Source organism: Cygnus olor, chromosome 1 (genome assembly GCF_009769625.2).
Source record: "Cygnus olor isolate bCygOlo1 chromosome 1, bCygOlo1.pri.v2, whole genome shotgun sequence".
NCBI lineage: Eukaryota > Metazoa > Chordata > Aves > Anseriformes > Anatidae > Cygnus > Cygnus olor.
The window spans coordinates 133,453,790-133,478,727 of record NC_049169.1 but is presented as its reverse complement, the minus strand read 5'-3'; the positions used below and the strand labels follow the sequence as shown (position 1 = coordinate 133,478,727).

At 35.4% G+C, this 24,938-nt stretch overlaps 1 protein-coding gene and 1 long non-coding RNA gene across 2 annotated transcripts in view; one reads left to right on the top strand and one right to left on the bottom strand.

The window, feature by feature from the left end:
• Window positions 1-24,938, top strand: part of STS (steroid sulfatase) — a 109,596-nt gene that overhangs the window by 46,418 nt on the left and 38,240 nt on the right. Inside the window, 3 exon segments of the mRNA XM_040534159.1 lie at window positions 10,804-10,941; window positions 20,901-21,060; window positions 24,314-24,435. Coding sequence (XP_040390093.1) covers window positions 10,804-10,941; window positions 20,901-21,060; window positions 24,314-24,435 — 420 coding nt within the window.
• Window positions 1-24,938, bottom strand: part of LOC121058537 — a 256,855-nt gene that overhangs the window by 209,440 nt on the left and 22,477 nt on the right. The gene's annotated exons all lie outside the window — the stretch shown is intronic.

The following is a 24,938-nucleotide window of genomic DNA, read 5'->3' as shown; positions in this document are numbered from 1 at the left end:
ATTAACCTTTCTTTTTATACATAAATATTGCTCAGTTCCATGCAACTTATGTATTAGTTATCCTTCCCCAAGAGTTGAAGAAGGCATCTTTCTAAATGCAAAGAGAATGAGATTAAATGAAGAATATCAGGATCTTCATGTAACAATATGTGTTTCTAGTTGGCAGATATCCAGGTCCTCCAAACTGTTTTATTTTGTTTTGTTTCATTTAAAGAGGTTTTTTTTAGGGATTTGGTTGGAAAACAAGAAACTGTTCACTCCAGTAAGCAAGACGACCTGCAAAATCCTGAAAAATATCTGTTCCTTTTAATCATGCTGAAGTAGGTTTTCTGTTTGTGTAGAATTATGTAACTGCCTTAAGTCAGTGGAACTGGGCTGATATGAAGTCAACAACCATGGTATGGAAAGGTTGTGGTTGTTGAAAAAAATGTCATCACAACCTTTCAAACAAATTGTATTTACTAGGGATTTGGTTTTAATAAAAGGAAAAAAAAAAGTGAAAACCTTGTAATAGAAGAAGCATATATTTTGTTTCATAGCTTAACCACACTGTCAGAAAGGTAGTAAACAAACAGTGCACCTTTCTAATATGTGTAAGACAGTGTTAAGTATGTTGCTACCAACAGCTGGCAAGGAAAAAGAGGAAAGCAGAGGTGGCTGCCAGCAACTCACAGGCAGGGAGCAATTACATTCAAATGTCAAATGTCCGTTAGCAGAAATTTAGAGAGAAAACCAAAGCCAAAGGTAAGGATGATGTCTGTGCAGCTGAAAGTGGGATGAAATGTCCCATCTGTCTCTTGAAGTCTTGACTGGGGCCAAAGTGCCCAACATTATAAAAAGACATGGTTCAGGGTAGAGTTAAATATAATACAAGTTCCTTTGTATCTACCACAACACATCCTACAGGACAAACTGAACATCCTCAGCATGGTATTAAGAGCGGAGTGCTACTACAATGGCTTTTTTACCCAGTATAATTTTTAATAAGGCACAAAATTGGCAGGTGTCCTTAAAAAAAAGTCCTTGAAACATTTCTATGGAATATTATCCTAACTGTTCTTGCCAATTTAGAGCTGAGATAATCGAGCCCCATATCCCAGATTTCTCAGTCAATTTCAACTTTTGTTTGGTTCTGCTGTAGTTCATCAACCGGCAGTTGCAATAACCTCCAGGTGCTTCTCATAAAAAGTAAATGACCGATTTAAACAGGTAAAGAGAGCTTTGAGGTCTGTCTCAACAGAAAATGTTAGAGAATAATATCCCATTTATTTCACAGAACATAAGCTGACTTTCTGATGTGACATTCAATTATTTCCCTTGTTCTTTATTAACCTTAGGAATACACAGTAAGGGAATAGGAAGCAATCGTTTTAAGCAGGAGACACTGGTGTAATAAATAGGTGGTCTGGAAACATGTATGCAAATGTTCTGCCCTACTGTTGTGGCATTTAATTGTTGAGTCTAGCTAAGGATAATCAGTTCCTAAGTACAGCTAGCTATGCTTCTCTGATACCTTTGAGGGCAGGAATCTACTTGCTGTTGTGTACTTCTCCTGTTCCTATATACAGCTTCCATAGGTTTGATGTTACAGGGTCAGAAAGATCTAGTCCTTTAAAAATATATACATTAATAGGGAGGGACCGACCCTGTTCCTGCCTCTCCATCCATAGGAATACTACCATTCCAATACGTAAAAAATAGGCTGTTTGGGACCTTCCATTGGATGGTTGCCATCTATGCCTTGGAGAGTTTACCTTGGCCATAACTCTCCTTTACCCAGATTTGCAGTTAGATTAATTTGTGCCTTGTATCCGTGTTAATATTTCAACTCATACATGGTGTTGCTATGTGAATGATCCTTCCTCATTCTGGATTTAATTTTCATATTTATCCTAAAAAATGTATCTTACTGTGATCCAGGTATACAAAGCAAAGCCCTTTCAGAAATACGTCTCGCATGCACACTGGAAAGTCTCCTAACTCTTATTTTTTTAATTTTCCAATGCAAATGACACCTAGTATTTGTATAGAGAAAAGGCAAAGAAGTAGGCATTTATATAGAGAAAAGGCAAAGAATTGGGCTTGATGATCTCAAGGCTCTCATTCCACCATGTTTTGGGGGCATTGAATGCATCTTGGCCTAAGCAGAGACCTCATGTTGTTCCAAACCAATTTAAGATGAGACTGACATATTTCTTTTTCCCAGGCATTAGACCAGAAAAAGGCACATTTTTTTTTCTTGTAGATATGTTCTGTATGCTACTTAATACTACTGAAACGTTAACAGAAGCTCTTTCCTAATAGGCTGAAATATTTTTTTCAAGAGCACTTAGATGAATTAAGGAATCAATGTCCTATTTCATAAACCAGTGAACAGTCTTTTGAGCTAACCATCTTTTATCAATGAGGGTGACCAGAAAAATTATTTCTCTTCCCTTCTGACAATATCCTCAGAAATTTAAATCAGTATAAATACTGGCATATTGAACATGTACACACAAACACGCACACGCACACACACAGAGAGATAATTATTTTGAAAAAAAAAAAAAAAGAATCATAAAGATTTGTGACCTTAAATTTACTTGATCCTCCCCCCTCCCAAAGTTCAGAATGTCATCTACGGAAGACAGATTGGAGTTTACATTCTATGGTGGAAAATTATGTTGAGAACGGTTTTCACAGTCAGGCTTTCTTTCTTGTTAGTATTAACATTGTCTGTACAGAGATTCATTCACAGCTCGTGTGGTTTAGAGATGGTGATTACACAGTAGGCTTCAAGTTTCTAGTCTTACTTAGCAGGCAGTAAAGGCACCAAGTTGCCCAAATGCAGTTTGAGAAGTGAACTGGCAAACGTGCAAATGTGCATGGTGATGTAGGAAGAAAAAAAAAAAAAAGATATCATGTTGAGGGGGGAGGAGAGGGAGAGGGGGTGAGAAGAAGGGAAGAATCTTCTGTTTTGTGGGTGAATTAATGCACAGCTGCCTTCATGTAAGATTGGAATTCAACTACTAAAATCAGAAAGCTTGGAAATTAAAAAAATTAGTATTTCATGACAAATGCTAATTTGATCTTGATAAAAATACTATTTGCCTTGTGGTGTATGATTTCTAAGTCCAGTTCCCAAATTCAGCAAAGATTAAAAAGTTTGTCTGCTGAAAGACAATGAATGTGTAGGCTCTAATATCAACCAATTTTATGTCAGTTCCAGTTCTGTTTGATAAAAAATATAAAAATGAAACAAAGACACTGACATATACCTTTTTCTTTTCTTTTTCAAAAAGGTGCAGAGTATTAAATTTGGTGTTAAATTACTTGCCCTGTTTTAAATTCTTGATACTTTAATCTGACAATTTTTTGGCATTATGCATTTGGATTTAAGAATATACACATACTCAGTTTAAAACTGACTTTGATGTTAATAAAAGTTTAAACATTTGAAAATACAGAGAAGTGTTTCTTTTATCACTCCTCAATTATTGACTCAATCACCATCAGCATTTATTGGAATAATCAAATAGTGGAAGCCTTAACTTCACCTGACAGTCTTAATTCAAAAATGAATAGTATCCTTTGGTTGTCATTGCAGATTGCCTAGGTCTTACGCAAAGAAATCTTTTCCAAAATTTGAAAGAAAACCCAGGAGACCTTGGAGCAGGGAAATAGACAGTGTCTTTTGCATTATGCATTTAAGTTGTATGTGTGAAATGGCATCTTATTCTCAGATGTGTGCAGAATAAAGATGCAAAATGCAGTTATCATAGCTGTCCTGTAAAATGTAAATGTGATGGACCCCCTAAAATTGCATGACCATCTCTCATATTTTAGCATTTTAATCAGGCTAAAAATAAGATTTACATTAGCCTTATGTAGAACAGATGTAAGGTCTAAAATTGAATTTCAAGCAATGCATTTATTAGCTAATTTAAGTATTAATAACCAAATACTTATACTTTTGACCTTCAATAATCCCCCAAACTTTATCACTAGTGTTGTAGTACTGCTGTAACTATGAAACCCTTGCTATACTGCATTGTCAATATTGCAGCTGTACTTATAGATCTTCCCAGCCTCCATAACCACATCTTAACTCTGAGCTTTCTTATCCACTTGTGTTTCTATAAATGCAAAGGATCATTCCAACTTTCCCATTTACAAAGTAAGTTGAACCCTACATGAATAAGAAAATAAGTGATGTGGTACTCATCTCTTGGGAAAATGTATCTTATGCTAATTATAAGTCAAAAAATTGGTTGATTTATTCATAGTTGCTAAGCAGTACATGCCTGATCTGTTGTGCACTATGCTGAAAATTTATCCTGAGGGTCTGAAAGACACATTATACTTATAAGACTGTATAAACAGTCACAAGCCACAATTACAAGGCAATCCAAATCCAAACACGAAGCAGTTTAGCTGACCCCACACCAGATAACTTGCTGGTTTTCTAGAAGATGGCCCTTCTCTGAGCCCTTAAACTGATTATTCTTGTCTCAGCCTGTGTCTAGTGGAATCTGAGAGAGAAGCTTTTGATATTCTACAGACTACCTGGACCTAACCACTATTGATTTGAATGGTAATTTACCCTACACTATAGATAGTTGAATCTGAGGCAATTGCCTCACCTTCCCCCATTGTGAAAAGAATTCAGAATGTTTCAGAATAGAAGGAGACTGGTGGAGTGAAATAGTTACTGATGAGAGCTCAATGTCCAGAGACTTATCAGCACATTGGAAGAGAAAGGAAATTTACTACTTCAGACCAAATCTACTGTGGTCCTATAGATTGAATGTCTCAGCAATAGCGCCTTAGGTGTAGTCTTGGAATCCTTCCTTGCATTTAGTTAATTTGAAAGAATGCAGGTCACAGAATCAGAGAGCTTTTCTATGCAAACAGAAGTATATTAAGCGGTGATGAATAGATTTACAACAAACGTGCATTCCTGATCGTAATTAAAACACTGGTACAGATGTGCTTTTTCAGAATCAGATGGTAGTTGTTTGGCATAATGTCCTGTAGACATTGAAGATCCAGCTAACCAGTAGTGTTAGGAACTTGACATATTATAGACTCCAGCTTTGTACTTTGAAGAAGACTGCATTGTAAGGACTGTTTCTATCGCATAACTTCAAAAATAACGATAGCAAAGTGAGACTGGTTCAAGATTTTCTGCTGAATCTAAACTTTTTTTTTTTTTTTTCTTCAGGAATTATATGTATTACAATTAGTTCTGTATTTTCTTTTTGTTCTAGTCAGTTATATTAGCTATTATTCACTCTCACCTTTGAGATTCATATGTTAATGCTCCCTCTATACAGAATCACAAGTCGTCTTAGGTGGGTGTGTTCTATTGATGGGCTAGATAATGTTCCATAATATCATCTATTGCATCAACCCAGAATTCCCACTTTCTAGTGGTTGTATTCTAGCTCTGAATGTTAAACAAATTTCATGCAGGCTTTATGTACTGTTCACCATATGTGCAACAATGTCTTGTTTTGCTGTCAGTGATTTTATTATTTTCCATTTTTACCTCAAGCGTTGTGCTCAATGAGTAGGTCTGAAAGTCATAATTACTTCCCCACTGCAAAGACAAACTGATTTACATATTTATCAAGGGGAAACTGGATGGCTGTAAGCATACCACAGAAACATTTCCATATTTATAACCTGAAATGTACAAAAGCTAAAATTAAGATATGGATGTCTTGGTCTTAGTTACTAAGCTGACTTTTATACAAAGGTTTTAGTCAGTGTATTTTGTAATCAGATTGGTCCATTAAAGAATGAAGTCTCTTTTTTCATCGTACAAAATCAACATAGAGATTAAAATGTTTGTTAACTTATGAATGATGTTTTGCAGATATTGCAACATTAAGTCTTCATAAGGTGAAAGTCTTTGAATCTGGAAGAGATGATGAAGTGGAATTACCTAAATTTAATTTCTGTACCAGGCATAAGATCCCAAGAAGTTTAATATGTTAAAAGCTATATAACTGAATGATATCAATATCTGTTCTGGGAGGAATACGGGCTTCCAGATACTTATGCATGTTGGGGTAATTTGTAGAAGGTTATGCATGTATTCAAAGCACTCCTAGCTTGCCATTCACAGAGGTAAGCCACTTCATCAGTCTACAAGTTAGTTGTGATTGTGATCAGTGATGGTTTTCAAAGGAAGCATTAGTATTAGAAGGGAATTCTGAAATATAAACTAAACGAAAAAAATCTGCCTCTTGTAGGCAGAGATGTGATGGCTGATCTTCCTAGATTAGTCTTTGTCCAATAATTATCTCAAATTTACTATAACCTTCTTGGCATGACAGAGTCATGTGAAAATCTGCTGGAGTGGGATAAGATGTTCTATTTACAAAAATTTCCTTTACCATCAACTATGTTGTCCTGAGACATGCTTAACCCTCATTCTGAATCCTGTTGTTTCTTTGAATCAGGCATACTGCTTTAAAGCTTTCCTAATGAGTGGAGAGACTGTTTTTTCCTAATGCTTAGATTACACAGAGGTATTCTATATTCTAGAGATGATTTTTTTTAATATAATTTCAACAAGACTAAATTATTTCCAATTAATACTGATGATTCTTCTGTCCTATTGACTTCAAATGACAGTAAGCTAATTTATGAAGCAAATACATTTTTCATATGCTTGCTTGACTAAACCTTTGAACAGATTTCCAAATCATTAATGCATTGTTAAACACCGTATTGTTTTTCAGTGTTTGTACCTTGTTTTCAAACGATAGTCATTGTTTATAAACCCTATAACCTAATGTACATGAGTACCGTGGGAGTCTTACATGGTTCAGAACTCCAGAAATTAATTTCAGCATTAGATAGGCTGGTTCAGCTACCATTTATGCTGTGTTAGACAAGTTGAATAGCGTCATGGCACTTGCAGTTTCCTACTAATGAGCAGAGTCAATTGCTCTTATCGCTTTCACGTGGCTATCACTCCACTGAAATTGGCATTTTCGCTTTAAGAATGAAACAACTCTATAATTTAACATAGCTTGAAGCAAGAGTGGAGAATAGAATGTAGAGAGCTGTCCTCAGTATATTTTGGAGGGAGTTTTACTTAAATTTTGGATCGTTAGCGTATTAACTGAAACAAGCAACATCTTAATGCTGTCCTTAGTCTATTTTGTATCTTAAAATATAGAAATGAAAGAATGGTGTCCAATGATATAATGCCTTTGTCTGCTCCAATGTTAGCCACCTGAGCTGGAGTATGTATTCCTGGAATGGCAATGGGAGGAAAAAGTTGCACTTAAATTATAGTTGTTCAATAAATTCAGAAATTATGCAGTTCCTTCAGTGTTCGATTGATTTTGTTGTTTGGAATGTTGTCTTTCAAAATCTGTTCTGTTCAAACCAGAAAAGTGTAAACAGTGGTATTCGCAGCGATCAGTACAGCTGTTAGCTTTTTAGAACAGTACTTTCAAGTCAGTCTTTTTGATCAAGAATTTTTCAATTTTTATTAATAATTCATACATTGGGGATATTAAACCATCATTGCTTAAACTGAGTTATAGTTTTCCCAGTGTTTTGAGTTATTTATCCTATAGTTTCATATTCTGGATAATCTCTTTACTTCTACAAACTCTTTTTACATTTGTATTTTGTTCTGCAACTAGCAATGGGATTCAAAAGATAGGCTAAGCCAGCAGAAGCCCTATTGTAATTCAAGAGCACATGATGTATGATACACATCCAGTCATATTTTATGTGTGAAGCAATACAGTTTTACCATCTTCTCTTACTCAGACCTCATTTATCTGTTCACCACACTCATAAAAATGTTACTCACATAGTTGCATTTCTAGCACTTCGGGTAGGATTCATCTTACTTTCCTTGATCAATAATATGAAGGCATTTACTTTTGAGCTAGTTGCCTGTCTTCTCTTTTTTAGGCATGGGGTGAAAAAAAAAAAAGGCCTTTTTGCAGTTGTGATTCACCTCTTACAAAGTTAGGCAGATAAAATAGGCAAAGTGAAAATCTACCTTGTTTATTAAGTGAAATTATCCGGGAATGTTTATCAGTCTTAGCTTAATTCTAAAGTCTCAGTGAAATATACAGAAATTATACAAGTGGAATAGTAAGAGTTAGAGTCAATAAAGACATAAGAAAACAATAAAGGTTGTATTTTGCTTACTTTATGCTATTTGCTTTCAAAAATTGATACAATATATGACAGCATGTCAAAGATATCTGTTCACAGAGCATTTTTCCTCTGTTTTGGTTACCATTTAGAAATGCTAATAAGCAAATGTATTGTATGTGTCAACAGTAACCATATCATTCAAGTGCATTTAAATGTGTCTTTATCTCATGGTAGCACACACTTTATTGCTTATTTATTCTAGAAGGTGTCAGTGTTCAAGATGAAAACAGAAACTGAAGTTTTGCTTCATTTCTGTCAGTGCATTGTGAGCGCCATTTTCTGACAATAGTGTGGTATTTGAATTGTCAATATTTGTCCACCTGTTCTGAACGATGTTGCTAAATTAAGTTGTCATTTTAGCATTTAGTAATTAACCCTGATTTAGCTGATCCTTCTTCTGTATAAAAATCCAAGTGAAGTAAATGGAAGTTCTGCCACAGACTTCAAGAAGCTTTGGATGAGGTTTTTTATAGGTTTTGTCTTTTGTTTTTGTTTCTGTTTTCAGGCCAAGTCAAGCTCCTCAGCCTTATTATGGGAAAAAAAATCATAATGATGATTGTTTTATTTAATTAATTAATTGTGATAATGAGAACATTTTCATTCTCATTTTTCCCAGATTAATTAGGAAACCAGAATTTCCATTATTGAATGACAGCAGGTGTCTCTGATCACCAGAGATCATTTAATGTGATGTACTCCGAGTGGAATTCTTGTTTTATTTTCATTTTGCTTAATTTACAGGATGAATTTGAAAATCCAATTTCATCAAGGAAAACTGTAGGTAAAAAAAATGCATTTGCTCATTTCATTGCACATTTCTTACTTTGTGCAACCCCATTTGTTGTTACTGTCATGGAATCATAGAATCACAGGTTGATACAGGTTGGAAGGGAATTCTGAAGGTCATATGGCCAAATACCTGCACATAATGTCCTAATTTATCTATGTGCACCACTTTTTTTCTTCATTGCCACCTTTCCAAGGGATGTTATTATTACTTAGCAAGTACAACCTCCAAATGATCTGAGAAGCTAATGGAAGATTGCCTCTTTCTTTCCTGGCACTAAGTCCACCTGCTAAGCAAATAAATGACTTGTCAGATGGATCCGCATGATTTTCCCTCAACCCACCAACTTTAAAATGTCAGCCTTTGTAAAAGATTTTCCTCAGCTCTGTGGGGAAATTTCAGCTACCATGAGGTTTCAGAACATGCATAATCAAATTCTCCTACTCTTACATTTCTTCTTTGCTCCCAGTTTACAAACACGACCAAAGGTATTTAACTGCTGATGTTACTTTATTCATGGCCCTGTCCTTTGAGCTGATAAGAAATTGAGACACTCAACCTTTTTAACAAGGCAATTTTAGAATGCTGCAACATTAAAAACCAAGTGATTAGAAATTAGGTGAGACAACTATTCCTTATCCAGAGGAGGAGAAGACAACAGAACTGATGTTCTGAAAATAGTTAGCAAAGGCTCTATTTCAAAGTTCTTATCTCATTCTCTTTGACATAGTAATTGAGCATCCGCTGATGAACTAATTCTTAGTGGACAGGTGGACAAATCAAAATTAACATTCAAATTGGACCATACTTGGATGTTTAAGTAAAAGGGATAAAGAGAAAATGGTAGTAAAGACAGAATTATCTTTATATGCTCCGGAATCCCTGAAGGACAAGGTTTAAGCTCATTTGCAGGCTGATGTGAAGTATATTCTTATACTTTGGTCAGTTTCCAGGACCAATAATTTTAGATTCCTAATCAGTATAAAATTCACTGTAGCAAGTTTGAAAGAGTGGCTTCACTCTCATACATAGAGAAGCTCTTTTTAAAAAAAATCAATCTAAATAGGTTTAAATGTTATTTATGTGCACTGCAAGGCTCCGCTACTGTGCTAAGGTAGTGTAAGAAGCCCTTTGTGTAAATGAAATGCGAGCCCACAGTCCCTTGGAGTTTCAGAACATACCCATGGATTGGATTCTTCTTTTAAATATGTGCACGTCTGTGTGTTTATTACCTTGTACATTATGAGTTTAGTCGATGTCTACTCTTGTATGACAACACATTAATGACTAATTAGTAGAGTAGCTAATGAAACCGTGTCACCAGCAGAGGCATTCCATACATTAACTTGTTTTTTTTTTGTTTGTTTTTAGAATGTCTTATTCTAGCATTCACACTGAGGTTTTTGCCATGCTGCCTCTATAGGTTGCTAGGCAGCACAGCTTTACCCCAAAATGGTTAGCTCTGTTCTGCATGCTGAGACTCTTTCAGATATCCTCAGTAGTTTGAATCTTCTTGCTGTGGGGTTTCCTTGATTGAGAGCAACTGCTTCCAAAGGTCACTGGCTCTCTGTGGATCAGCCCTTTTTTTTTTCTGAAGTGCACAAATCTTCTCATTTTATACTTCAAGAATCCCTGCTGCAATCAAACCGTAGTCTTGACTGCAATGGGCCTTGTGTAATTGACCCCTACTGTATACTGCATGTTGCCAATTGCTATGTATAATAATGTTTTTATGGTAACGATCTTGAAAAAGCATAAAGACAAAAATGTTTGTGCTTGCCAAGGTTAATGAAAAAAGCTTCCCAAAGACATTAAATGTGTTTGTTTGCTTCTAGGGCAGATTCTGGATGTGCTGGAAAAGTATAATCTGAGAAATAAAACTCTTGTATACTTTTCATCTGATCAAGGAGCTCACACTGAAGAAATCTCAAGTTCTGGAGAAGTCCATGGAGGTTACAATGGTATATATAAAGGTGAACATTCTCTGATTTTTTTAAAAACTGTTTCAGAAAATATTTCCTTGGTTTTGTTCCAAAACTGCAATATACTCTAGGGTCAAAAAGTTCAAAATTCAATTTTTAAATAATAAAAAATTGCTCATAACTGTCATACTAAATCCAAACATAGGCAACAAATATAAGGGGCTTACTTGTCAAATACATCAGCTCAACCAGAATGCATGCTTAGCCAGAGCTCTGAGTTTTAACACTATAAAATGTACTCTTGGACTAGCCATAAATCCAACTTTGGAAAGATGTTTGTTCATAGTATTATACTGTCATGGCTGGAGAGCAGAATAGAAAAAAAAAAAAAAAAAAAAAGATGGTTTGTGAGCCATCAGGAACCTTAAATGGGAGCTAAATGCAACAGGGTGAGTGAGATCACACAAAGAGAGGATACAGAGAAGATGGGAGAACCAGCACTGTGTTCATTACAGAAAATGTAGAAAAAGAGAGTTAAGTTAGAAAAGAAAAATGAGTAGTTGGATTTAGTTTGGGATCGGCAAGTTCCACAACATCCAGAGAAGGGTAAGATTTCAACAAACAAAGTCTGAATTAAGGAAAAAAGTTTTGAAAATAATGCATACTATTGAGCTGAAGACTGATTTGGAAACAGAGAGACTTCTGTTAGAAGGGGAGTTATATTCTTTTAGTCTCGAGAAAATTAATACTCCAAATTCTGTTTGTTCTGTGAAGGACTAAAATGTGTTTAAAGTCTGCAATACACTTTCTCCCTGTGATATCACCCAACAATACTGAAAGATACTGTTTATTACAATATAGTGATCATGTAGAAAGAAAAATTCTAGCTTAGCAAACAGCCTTTCTCATTTTGTCCATTCTGATATCCCTGACCTTTGGTCAGCAGGAATGTAATATACCACTGGATACTTTTGAGAATGTGGTTCCAGCATGGAGATGAACAAAATTATTGTCAGCAATGTGTTTTTGAGACAGGCAGAACAAGAAGAGTCAGTAGGATGAGAGAAAGAAGGATGCAGTGATGGAGTAATTGTTTGGTAGCATGGTTATAACTTTCAGACAGGGACTGGTTATAACTTTCAGTCAGGGACTGCTCATAATCAAAGACAGATTGACAACAAGGATTACCTGTGACAAAGTAAAGAAAACAGTATTTTCCAGTGTGCAAGTTGTGGACACATAGCATTAAGAAATTGAACATTAAAATGGCTTTAATAATCTTCAATCTCATTGAAATATGAAAGAAATGCTTAGTTTTGTTATTTTTAATGAAATGCAGTGAATATTCTGTCCTGTTACCAGAGGAAAGGTCCCTTTATTCTTTCACTAGGAAGTGTCTGTGTAATTTGTTTTCCCTTCATATTTCAGGGGACAAGACCAAAGAAACCCAGCAGTTTTTGGAAATTGACTTGCCAACCTTGCCACTTTTGATTGTGAGGAGAAAGAAGCAAATTGCCTTTAGGTGTGATTAAAAAAAAAAAAAAAGTTTTGCAGAACTATAAAGTCACGGAATAGTTGAGACTAGAAGGCACCTCTCAAAGTTTCTAGTCTTACCTCCTGCAGAGGAGGGCCAGCTGGAGAAGGTTGCTCAGGGCTCTGTCCAGTCAAGGAGTCAAGGTTTGAAAATCTTCAATGATGAAGCTTCCAGAGCCCCTCTGGGCAACTTGCTCCAGTAAATACTGGAGCAGCCTCACCATAAAAATTCTTTTTCTTATGTTTTAAATGAAATTGCCTTTGTTTCAGTCTGTGCCCATTGCTTCTTGTCCTGTCACCGGGCACCACTAAAAAGCACCTGGCTTCTTCATCTTTACTCAGGTAAATCCAGGTAATATACATGGATAAGAACCCTCCCGAGCCTTCTCTTCTCCAGCCTGAGCAGACCCAGCTCTCTCAGCCCCTCCTTGCATGTTGGAAGATTATATGGAAACCATATAGCCATTTTCATGACCCACCTTTGAACTCCATGTCCATGTCTCTTTGATACTGCTGAGTCCTGCCCTGGACCGAGCACTCCAGGTGCGTCTCACCAGAGCGGAGCAGAGGGAAAGGATCAATCTGCTGGCAATGTTCTTCCTAAGGCAGACACAGATGTTGTTGGCATTCTTTGCCACAAGGGCATATTGCTGGCTCATGTTCAGCTAGTCGTACACCAGAACCCCAGGGTCTTTCTCTGCAAAGATGCTTTCCAGACAGTCAGTCCCCAGCCTGTTGTGGTGCAAGAGGTTATTCCTCCACAGATGCAGACTTGACGTGTCCCTTTGCTGAACTTCATGAGGTTCCCGTCAGCCCATTTCTCCAGCCTGTCATGGTCCCTCCGAATAGCTGCATGAGCCTCTCTGGGTGAATCAGTTTTGTATTGTCTACAAAACTGCAAAAAGGAAGAAAGAAAGACATACACTGTAAGCAATAACAATACAGTAAGGTTTTTAAGCGAGAAGGCTCCACTGCTTTTAGTCAGAAGGTATCTTTCTGAGAAATGGCCCTTAGATTTAAGAGAGCTACACAGGAATTGCTGCCCAAGCGAAACAAGTAATGCCAAAGTCATGAGGTTACAGACTATCAAATGGGTCCCCTTGGGCTAACACCAGAGTGAAATCTGTCTTAAACATTAGCACTTAGGCCTTACATAGTGCTTTAAGTAATTAAGGAACCATATGGTTACATATCTGTAGCTGTAGGCACAGCCTGAGGTGTTTTAGAAGCTCTAAAAAATATTTGCCTTCCAGGATGCCAGACATAAGACATAGGATAAATGACAAGGAGAAAGAAAGAACACAAATACACTGGGGAATATGCCTTCCTGAGGAACATTTTGATTGAATAGTCTTTTCTATTAAGCTTTGCAAAATTTTGTGTTCATACTTAGAGAGTGGGGAGCAATTTGAAATAGATCTTACCTGAATTAATAAAAATCTGTTTGATAGGGTTACCTGGGGAATGATAGAGCTTTTTATTTTTAAAATGAATTGTAGTGTGGTTTACAGTTGCCTCTTATGCTATGCTGGCAAGTACTGTAATAAATGATGGGAAAGAAAATAATCACTATATAAGAAAAAATAATTATTGGATAAGAGACATTTTTAACAAAATAAAAATAAATTAAAAGACCTATGCAATCAACTGAATGTACATTTACAGTTTTAAAATACAGTTAATCCTGTTTTATTTTCCACTCTCTCCATCTCTGTATCAGTCCTCAATTTAACATGTATATTAAGCATCATTTGCAAAAGGACAGAAGTGAAAATGATAAATTGACTGCATAATTAGCAATTTTCGTACATAAGGATTTATTCATATTAATAGTCTGTACAGTGAGGTGTGTTAAAGCTCTGTACATCTCTGGTGGATTTAATAAAAATCAGATCTGTGAAGTCCGTAAATCTTAGGCCCTGATGTAACAGTATACCTAAAAAAAAAAAGGAAAAAAGGGCAATATTTATGCTACTTGTGCTCATGTATACATGCACTAGGAATTTGCTTCATTTGCAAAACTGGGAGGCATGCATGTCCTTTCTCCCTGTCTGCTAGACAATCTCAGTCATTTACCTTTTTGTATATGAGTTCTTTATGAATGTGAATATGAATCAAGCCACTTAACCCTCTTGTCAGAGCTGGAGCAGTATACTCAGCAATAATTGGTTCTGCCCTAAATCAAAAACTCTCTACAGCTCTCCACAAATTGTACTCACTAATTTGTCTTGTTATCCAGCCAAATCAGTACCAATAATAAAATTTAAGAGGAGTTTGGAGAGTTAGGCTTGCACTGCAAGACTGAATGCCAAAAAAAGGAGACATTGAGAGCTTTATTAGTCTGGATTCTGACTGTGGAACAGTCATCATAAATTTGGATATCCCTTGAAATCAGAAAACAAAGCTAATATAGTGTTTAACCAGTTGCTGTCAATATATAGTCTGGCTTTTCCTTTTCTTAGAAGACATGCATATATGTGCAGAAGTGATGGATTAAAACAGTGGCCCCTCTTTCCAGTTTCCTTTTTCTGACAGTCAAGATCAGAAGCTTCAGAGGAAGATGCAGGAGCTGTGGTAATTAAAGAAGATCCCTAAGAAAATCTCCTAATCTGTAGTATGACCTTGGTCACAAATCTTGACAATTTAGTTTCGACAAAGGCTTTTAGCATTATGCATTTAGCATAATTTTTCACCATATAAATATGAAGGTCCACTTTGAGTTGTTTTAAATTCTCAGCCTAAATTCTTTAGCAATTAAATCTATAGTATAGAAGACAGTGCTTTCACTTGCTGCAGATTTCATTGAACATATCCTTGAAGTTTTATATTATTTTCTCTTTGTTAAAGGAGGAATAACTTATTTATATCTTCCTCACCTTGCCTTTGTTTTCTATATTTTTGTTGTCCCTCTTTCACCTTATTAGCGCATTCATAAAATAGTTGTCTGGTCAGTCTCTCATCAGTCTTACCTGATGAGTTTTCCCTTGCCCCTAATTTCCTGTTCATTTTCTTATATGAAATATTTCTAATTGGCAATATATCCTCTTAAAATGGCTTGACAAGTTTTGCCTTTCGGTGTTTGCCATGAATATCACTTTCCAGTTATATACTTCAATTTTTATGTTATCAACTTCATTCTATTTCCGATCTGTTGTCTTTGTACCTTATTGATTACAGATGTGCTTTAAACTTCAGTCTTTGCATAGGTCCTTTTTTTCTTAAGTATAAAAATTAAGTTTATATTATGAATAACTAAGAACATAGACTCTACTTCAGTTATTTTTCCTCTAATGTCCATTACACTGAATATATTTATACAGAATTTGAACTTGCATCTTGTTTCCTCTTGGTGTGAAGTCCATTATCTTTTCTTCTGAATTTGATCAACCTATGATACTCTGTGTCATGCTTAGTTTTCATGTCTCTCTCCACTTCCAAAATTGAAGTAATTTTATTAAAATAACAAGGGACTTAGTAAAGAGTTGAATCAAGGTATCTTACTATTGACTTTTTTTCAGGTGTCATAGGCTGCTTGTTTTATCTCTTTGTTTTCTGTCTGTTGGGCACATTTTGATTCATGACAACCTTTTGTCTCCTAACCCATGATTAATATTCCAGAAACTTTTCCTGAAAGTTCCTGACAAAGATCTTTCAAAGGTTTAAACGTAGATACAGCCTCTGTAGCAAAAACAATGGCTATTTTAGAAAGAGTTTCTTCCCAGCAGCTCAAGATCTTCTTGCCTGAACTCCTGAAGAACTCTTGGGTGCACACATGATAATATACTTTTTCCTAGCTACTTAATAGTTTTAAATGATCAGTTTAGATCTCTTAGAAATATATTAGTTCCTGTGAACCTGTTGGACCAATAGGTCCTTTAGCAATATTATTTCTTTTGGAAGCTTCTAGTTGATGATACATGGTACATGATGCATGACAAAAACAGTGTTTCTTAGACCTTAGTCCCTCACATTTTAAATCACAACTATTACAGATTTGTGAGAGCTAAACAAAGACCAGGAGAATCCATTCTCTAATATTTTTATTGAAATGTGTACAATTTCATACACTACAGTGGCCAGTTCTTTCAGCAATGTTTCTTGAAGTTATTAGTAAACCTTTTCCTTTCTATAATTCACAGAGAAATCAAACTGACCCTTACTTTGGCCTCAGGAACTATGCTAACGCATATTTAGCAATATTAGTCAGTTTCACTTTTGACTTTAATGAAAGCAGGCATTGACCTTTGCTTCCAATGTACTGTATTTTTATATTTTCTGAAGTGATCCAAATTTTTTAAATAATGCAGCCATCTTGTAAATTTGACTGAAGCAGAAAACATCCTGAGAAAGAAGTTCATTTATTTAGAAGAAAGATTGAAATGATAATATGTGCACATGAGCTATGTCTATTAGCTTCAGCTGTATAAGAATACTTCAGGTTGAAAATTAACCAAAGAAGTATACAGAAAGAATAGAAATCAGTATAATAATGAGTGGGCTTGCCATTGAAAACAAATTACTGTTTGGTAGTTTTGTAAGATAAACAATAATAACCAGCTTTGATTGTCAATATTTACAGGCAATTAATTTCCTTGTATTTTTCACTCATTCGGGAGAATAAATAGGTTTGGGAGGCTTTGTTTTTATAAGAAAATAAGAAGGAAGGAAAGGGTAGTATAGTTATAATCCAAGTGATCTAAAGAAGTTAATTTAAATAGTTTTCATTATTTATCGTTTAAAATACTAGTAGTGTTATACCACAGAATTTTTCTTTACGTATTATCTTTTGTACAAGCTCTATTCCCAGAGTTAAACAGCAGTCAATTTAAACTAGAGGGGGGGAAAAAATGAAAAAATGAAAAAAAAAAAAAAGATATTTTTATAGCTAAGATTTTAAATGAGGTTAAAATGGAAATTTGAGATCATGTTTTGGATGACCACAGAGTTATGTCTGTACTTTGTCTACTCCTGCAATTTTCATGAGAAGGTGAGCATAGGCTGTTGTTCAATGTAACACTGAAGCGTGCAACTATTCAGAAAGCATAGATAGCTAAGCATGGGGTGCTTTATGCTGTTTAAAAGACATTTTTAGAAGAACTTAAGGGAGCAAAAATAAAATACAACTACTCTGCTTAGAGTTTGCCAGGCACACAGACTACTAAGTTACTGCTTCTTCTCTTTTTTCAGTGTTTTTGACTCCAAGCAAAATACAAAACTAATGAGTCAAATTTTGAAATATCAAGAGATTTTTTTATTACATAATGACCTTCTGTAGAATTTTTATTTTTCTTCTAATATTTTATCTGTTTGGATGTTTGCTTCATGTTTCAAGCATTAGTGTGAAACCGTGATTTATTTTTTAAGGAAAAAAATGCAGCTAGCTTGAACAATGTTTGACAGTGAGAGTTTTAATGACAATGCATGTCAAATTATTCATACTCACTTCATGGGATTAATCAGCTCTAGTAATGTCACTAAACACAGTTCTAGTAAAGATGCAAACCATGTGGACATAGATAATAGAAGACAGTCTTCCTCTGTGATCTGTCATTCCTGCCCTAGTTCCCTGCTATTCCTCTATCTTCCTGCTATTCCTCTAACTTCCTGCTGTCTCCTCCAGAGATACCAAAAAATTATGCTCCAATTAGTCTTTTGAAAGGAAAACAACAGTCACTTCTTCATAGAAATAAGCAAGGAGATGGCCCTGCTGTGGAGTCCATTTTGCTTTTTGTATCTCACAGCAGGGTAGTAGTGATCCCTTTGTGCTTGGGTAATGTGGAAGTTTTCTGTCACTGTTCTGTAATGATTCAGGAAAATTGTACTATGAACTTAGGAACTCTGAAAGTGATTCAATATCTAGGGTTTAAAAGTTGCAGCGTATGTGGGAAAGGGATTCAGCACTTACTCTGAAATTGTTCCAGATTACACAAGACAGAGATCAAATCAACAGTAACGAGAATTTATTTAAACAATCCAATCTACACAGTGCTGTTTCTAGCTTCAGGCCAGATGTAAGGAAATAAGAGGAATTCACCACTGAAAGCGACCTATAGTAGTAGATCAGCTCCCAGAATTTTCTACCTGTCCATATTGTCTGGCCAACAAGCTGTTGCAATGTTTACACAGAACGAGGATCCTACTCATAAACTACATCATCTCCCTGGGATAATTTTTCACTGAGAAGGATATTGATCTTTTTAGTAAATTAATCTTTTTAAAATAATTTTATATCCTTATGCTTTTCCTGGACTGATATTCAGACTTAATTATTCAAGCTCAGCATCATTTTCTGTGATTCATAACTCATTTGGGATATTAACCTTGACACTTTCCTACTGGGTATAATTCACACCTAAATTTTTAAGTGCTAATGACTGTTGTACATAGATAGGCAGAGATATCTTTTATACAGAAGATGTACACAGTCTCTTGACATCTATCTGGTTTTTGAACTAACACTATTAACACAGAGTTGGTATAATGTTGGGTGACCACTTCCTGCTGCTAGATGGTGGAGATTTTAAACCTCACCAAATAACACCTGTATGAACATAAATCTATATTATCTTTAGATATTTATTTTGTAAATCAGATATTTGCAATAATTTAAACAAAAGCAATCCTTGTATCTCATTTATAACTTTTAGAATAGGTGTCCATATGCTTTACAGTGAAAATGGAATTGCATTTGATGCAATGACAGGAGTCAATATTTAAGGGTGCTCTAAAAGATGGATAGTCATGTTGAGATCTGAACTTAGCCATTTCCCAAAAACAGCTTAAGCAAAGATTGTTGTTTGAAGTAATGTATATTAGAAAGTTTAAATTTTCTAGTGTCAGACTAGATAGTTAATTATGTGTTCCTACCTATTCAATATTATGAATTCTGATAAAACCCATGGAAAAAAAGTGTGCAGTAATGTGGTATAACAGAATCACGAGCTAAAAATTTTTCAGCCACAAGACTATATCTAGATAAGTAAAGATCTATGCAAAAGGTAGTTTTCTCGCTTGAAGTAGCCACTTATCCTATTTATGGACAGTGAAAAACTTGTAGGGAAAAAAGGTAGATTCTAAATCCTCCAAAGCAGAAATAGAAAAGTCCATGGAGAAGTCAAAACAGCATGTATGGAAAGACGTGGGCTTGACACTAAAGGTGTTAAAATCCATGTGGTGCATAGAAAGTCTAAGAGGCTGAGGAGACAACTGTTCAAGTACTTCACTGTGATATGTTGTTCTTTCATTTATATATTTATTTATTTTTACTTGAAATGTGAGACACAGGAAATACAGGCTCATAATATTTGAACTATAAATTGCTACTGGATTCTGTGAGTGGCATGAATTCAATACACATATTCCACTGCTTTCAGTTATTTCTATTATTGTATAGAACAGCCTCAATTTAGATATAAGTGCTTGGTCCAGACCATGCTTAACCACATCCCAAACCCATCCATTCACTAGAAATATTTTTTTCAAAGTTTTATTCATTTTAAAGATGAACATGTTTCACAGAGAAGTTGTGGATGCCCCATCCCTGGAAGTGTTTAAGACTAGGTTGGATGGGACTTTAAGCAACCTGGTTTAGTGGGATGTGTACCTGCCCATGGCAAGGGGATTGGAACTAGATGGGCTTTAAGGTCCCTTCCAACTCAAACCATGCTATGACTCTATAATTCTACTTGTGATAGCTTTTCATAGAGTTGTGACAATCGTATTTTAAATAACAGCATAGATATCATCACAGAATAAACACATTGCCCTTCTCCAAAGATGTCTGGATGACTCAGTAGTGTTGGATAGTGTAGAAGCAAAGGAAAGGTCTGCGAAGTAATGTTACGATTAGTCGATAATGCATTTGATGTTTAGTTGGTTTAGAGGTAGAAAAGGTTCTCACAGCATCCTGAGAACTACCATCATTGTGACAAATTTCTTACTAGTGCATTTAATTAGACAATTCAGTAACATAGTTAAATTGGTACTTTCTTCTACGTAAAGTTGTTAAGCACCATTTTTAATGAAATATATATTTTCTGGGTTTATCCCTCAGAGCTCTAGTCATACCTCAATTTATTTTTGATTCTTATTTTTAGTTGCATCTGCATGTATCTGTGACACATGATCTAGACCAAATTGTCTACAAGAATTCCTGCAAGATGCCTTTTTATCTCTTACAACTATTGTTTAATTTTGTTTTTAAATTGAACACATTTTATATACTCTGTCTAATGTATATTAGTAGGTTTACTATAATAAAGATAATAATTGTAGGTAGAAAATCTAGGTCAGTAAATCTAGCAAATTTAAAAAATGTACTTTTAATCAAAAGCTTCTAGCTAGATAGCATGTTTATTATTTGAAAATTGTATCTTGCAGTTTTTTTCTGTGCCTTTGTGTGTGTGTGTGTGTTTTGTTTTGTTTTGTTTTTCCTAAGAAGAAATTGTTCTCTTATCAAACAACACTTTCATTTTCAGGTGGAAAATCAACAAACTGGGAAGGAGGTATTCGTGTGCCTGGGCTTCTCCGTTGGCCTGGATTGATACCAGCTGGTACCTATATGGACGAGCCAACAAGTAACATGGATATATTTCCTACCATTGTCAAACTTGCTGGGGCACAGTTACCCTATGACAGGTATACTCTGAACTTATCTCTGTTCTATAGAAAATCTCATGTGCATTTTGTACATTCTGGTGATAACTGTTAGGACAGAAGTAAGAATGAAAAGAAAAACTAGATTGTAAGTACTTTTTTTTTTTTTTAATTACATTTCATGTTGGCATTCTGATATACTTTACAAAAAACATTGTATGTAAACATTGTATGTAAAAGCAGTTTGGCCAGCAGAACAGCTTTTTTGTGCTACTTTATCCCAGTTCATTTAGTGGGCTTCTTTTGTTCATGTTAAATGAAAACTTGAAGTCCCTTCTCCTTACTGTTCCTCTTCATCAGTCCTTACTCTATGCTTTCTCACATCCCTTAGCCTAATACCAAAATTGTTGAAGTTAAAGGGAATTGTGTAACTAGAAGACAGAAAAAACAAACAAACAAACAAACAAAAAACTCATAAAGCTGGCCACCAGAGAGGGGGTCGGCCATTGGCAATGTGAACAGCAATTAAGACATACATTTACACTGTCATTCTTCAGCAGTTCTTTAACAATTCTTTACTGTAAATAAATGCAAAATAAAAATAAAAATGCTTGAAACCTGCCATTTCGTAAACAGCTAGGTATTAACTGAGGCTGAACTCAGTATCAAGCGCTAATTACTGACCCTTACTTTCTCTGTTAACAGTTTTTGTTTTTTATTTTTTCTGATATCATTTGTAAAGATCAGCTCTGTGGCTAGTTCAGAGCATGGTCATGCAAACAGTTATGTCATCTGATGTGATAAGCCTGCAGGGAAGGGAACAAGCATCAGGCAACTACAGAGTGAGAGAATACCACCAAAAGCAACATACCATCAAGTCGCAGCCTAGAATTATTTACTAAAAGCAAAAATGAATTTATCAGAAAAGGCTCTGTTCTACATGAATGAAGATGGTAGAAACAAGACCTGCAAGTGTAAATTATTTTTAATTTTACGAGTTAAACCTTGGCCTGCTTAGTATAGCAAAACAAATCAAAAAGCTACCCTTTTCTTACAATTTATTGTTCTCTACTAAATGAATGAAAATAATCTATTACAGAGTTTAGCAGCCTGGTGAAAAAAAAAATAAAAAACACTAGGCTTATAAAATTAATAAGTTTTACTGACACTTGCACATCCCAATGTTTTATCTTATTCAGGAGATACATAGTCTCATCAGCAAGGTGCCTCCATCTAAACTCTGTTGCCATCCGAGTCCAATATGTGGAGAAACCCACTGCTACACTTACTCTTTGTACACATCTCCCATGCACAAACAGCTTTTGAGTACAAAGAATCCAGAATCCACATGGAGAAGACCAGTTGTGAGCAGAGACACTCTGCTAATGATGATTCATGGAGATTCTGCAGGAAATGGCAGGGCAGGACATGTGTAAGGAATGAGAAATTAGTCTTTCACTGAGACATCCCCTACAAGCAGTAACTCTGTCGAACATAAGCAGTTTAAACTATCCTTACTGAGGGCAGATCTTTTGCACTTCATTTTCATATTCCTTGGATGAAGACTAAGCACTGATGTTTTATTTTGATCTCTTTGCTAGAAATCCCAATATATTTGTGTAACTTCCACTTTCAAGTTTCTCCTCACTGATTCTTCTTCTGTGTAGACTATATGCCATAATTATTGTTTCATGGTAGGTCTGAGTGAGATGCTATGGACTAGCTTGAATCATACATAGAATACATACCTACATATACAGAATCATCTAGGTTGGCAAAGACCTTCAAGATCATCTAGTCCAACCATCAGCCTGACCTTTCTAGTCCCATCACTACACCACATCCCTCAGTGCCACGTCCACACATCTCCTAAATACCCACAGGGATGGGGACTGCCCAAGGCAGCCCATTCCAGCGCTTGACAGTGGGGCCATCCTATTCCTTCAATGTATTCTTCCTGAAAAATATGAGAAATTACTCCAACTAGGATTCAGTCACTGGGAGGGAGCAAGTTAAAGGGGGATGGAGGAAGTGCTCCTTGTAAAAGAAGAAAGATAGGTCATCAGAAAGAAAAGGCTTAGGTATACCCCTAAAACAAATATATATGGCTATATGAGAGTACTGTTGACATATTACTGGAGACAACCTTTTCCTCATCAAAAGTCTGTAGAACAGGATGTATGCAATAGACATACAGACGTCCTACACTCAGCTTGACGATAATCAAGCTTGCAGGGGCAAAAGTCAGGAAAGAAAACATGACAGATTGAAAGTGAGAAAGATCCTCATTCAACAGACCCCACAGCCAGGGTTGCATCCAGAAAGCAGAGTTGGACAACACTGCTTTACAAATAACAGTCTCGTTTCCTAATACTGTCTCATAGTAATTACACTAATGTGAAACAGGTTTTACATAGTAATGGAAATTGACAAATAGACACTTAGGGGTTTAAAAGTTTCAAAAATGTTTTTATAAGATGCCGCTCAAAATACTTAAAAAGCAATTACCTGATGATCTGTATGCCAGCAGAAATTAGCATCCTATGAAACTTTTTGTAAAACTTGTAATTCACACCATGTCAAAAATGCAGATTGTGATTTCTCCCCCATCAACTGATTCCAGCTATTTGATGGCTTCGTATACGGAAACATTTAAATGACTTGCTTATTATATAACACCATTTCAATGTAAATTGACTTACTCCTTCAAAACATTATCAAAATTGTCCAGCAGCAGATAGAGAATTTATATATATATATATGTATGCATGTGTGTGTAGTTGATAAACACATATTTAAACATAGTTCATTTTCAACTTTAAAATTACTAGTTCTGTGTTAAATTCTAGCAGGCATAATTTATTAGACAGAGTTCTTGCCATTACTTCTGGGGATGCAAACACAGCACAGCAGAGATTTTTCTGATCTTAGAGTTACTTCAGCCAGACTGCTTCCAAGCAGCTTGAGCAGGTATATGCGTTTATACCTGGAGGACTGTGTTCTAGCAATTCACTCACATATGTCTGGTTACATTCTCAGCAAGAAAAGAGAAAAGTGGGATGAGGAAGCAACCACTCCTAATGGCAAAATATAAAATTAATGTTTCCTTAAATAATGTAAAAACCAAAGGGGAAGAGCACCTGAACAGTTTTTTTTTTCCAAATTGATCAACTGGAAGTGACCATTCAGATCATAAGACGTAGATTTATTGTTTTAAGAAGTGGAAATGCAGAGTTATATTTTTCAGAAAGGGGAGTTTTGGTTTATTCTGACTTTGAAATGCTTTCTTACTCAGAATTATTGATGGACATGATCTGATGCCCTTACTTCAAGGAAAAGTTACCCGATCCAAGCATGAATTTCTCTTCCATTACTGTAATGCATATTTAAATGCAGTACGCTGGCATCCAGGAAATAGTAAGTAAACTTGTGTGTTCAAACTTTAACTATTTCATATAATTTTTATTGCAGCTTGAAAAGAATCAGGAAAAAAAAGAAAAAAAAAAAAAACTCGTACTATAGTAACAATAAGTTGTTTAAAACATCTCTCCATTTTCCTTCCGTTTCACTTTTTCTTGAACACACCTATTCACAGAGCCATTTTACTGTTTGACATTAGTTTGTTGCTATGTATTAATGTTACATATCAAGACAAGAGAGTTATCTATAGCACCTGAAGTTGAAACTTATCTGAAAGACAGTCTATTTAGTAGTCAATGTTAACTGTTACACCTTCCTAAAATGTACAGGTATAGCATGGTTTGTTGAGTAACAGCACAAGTATGACACCAACCTGTCTATTTTTGAGATAGCAAAGTACAGAACTATCACTCTGATAGTATATATACCATCATATCAGAGATATCAGATAATATATACTATCATTAGTATAGACTAGTCAAAGTCAAAATTATACCATA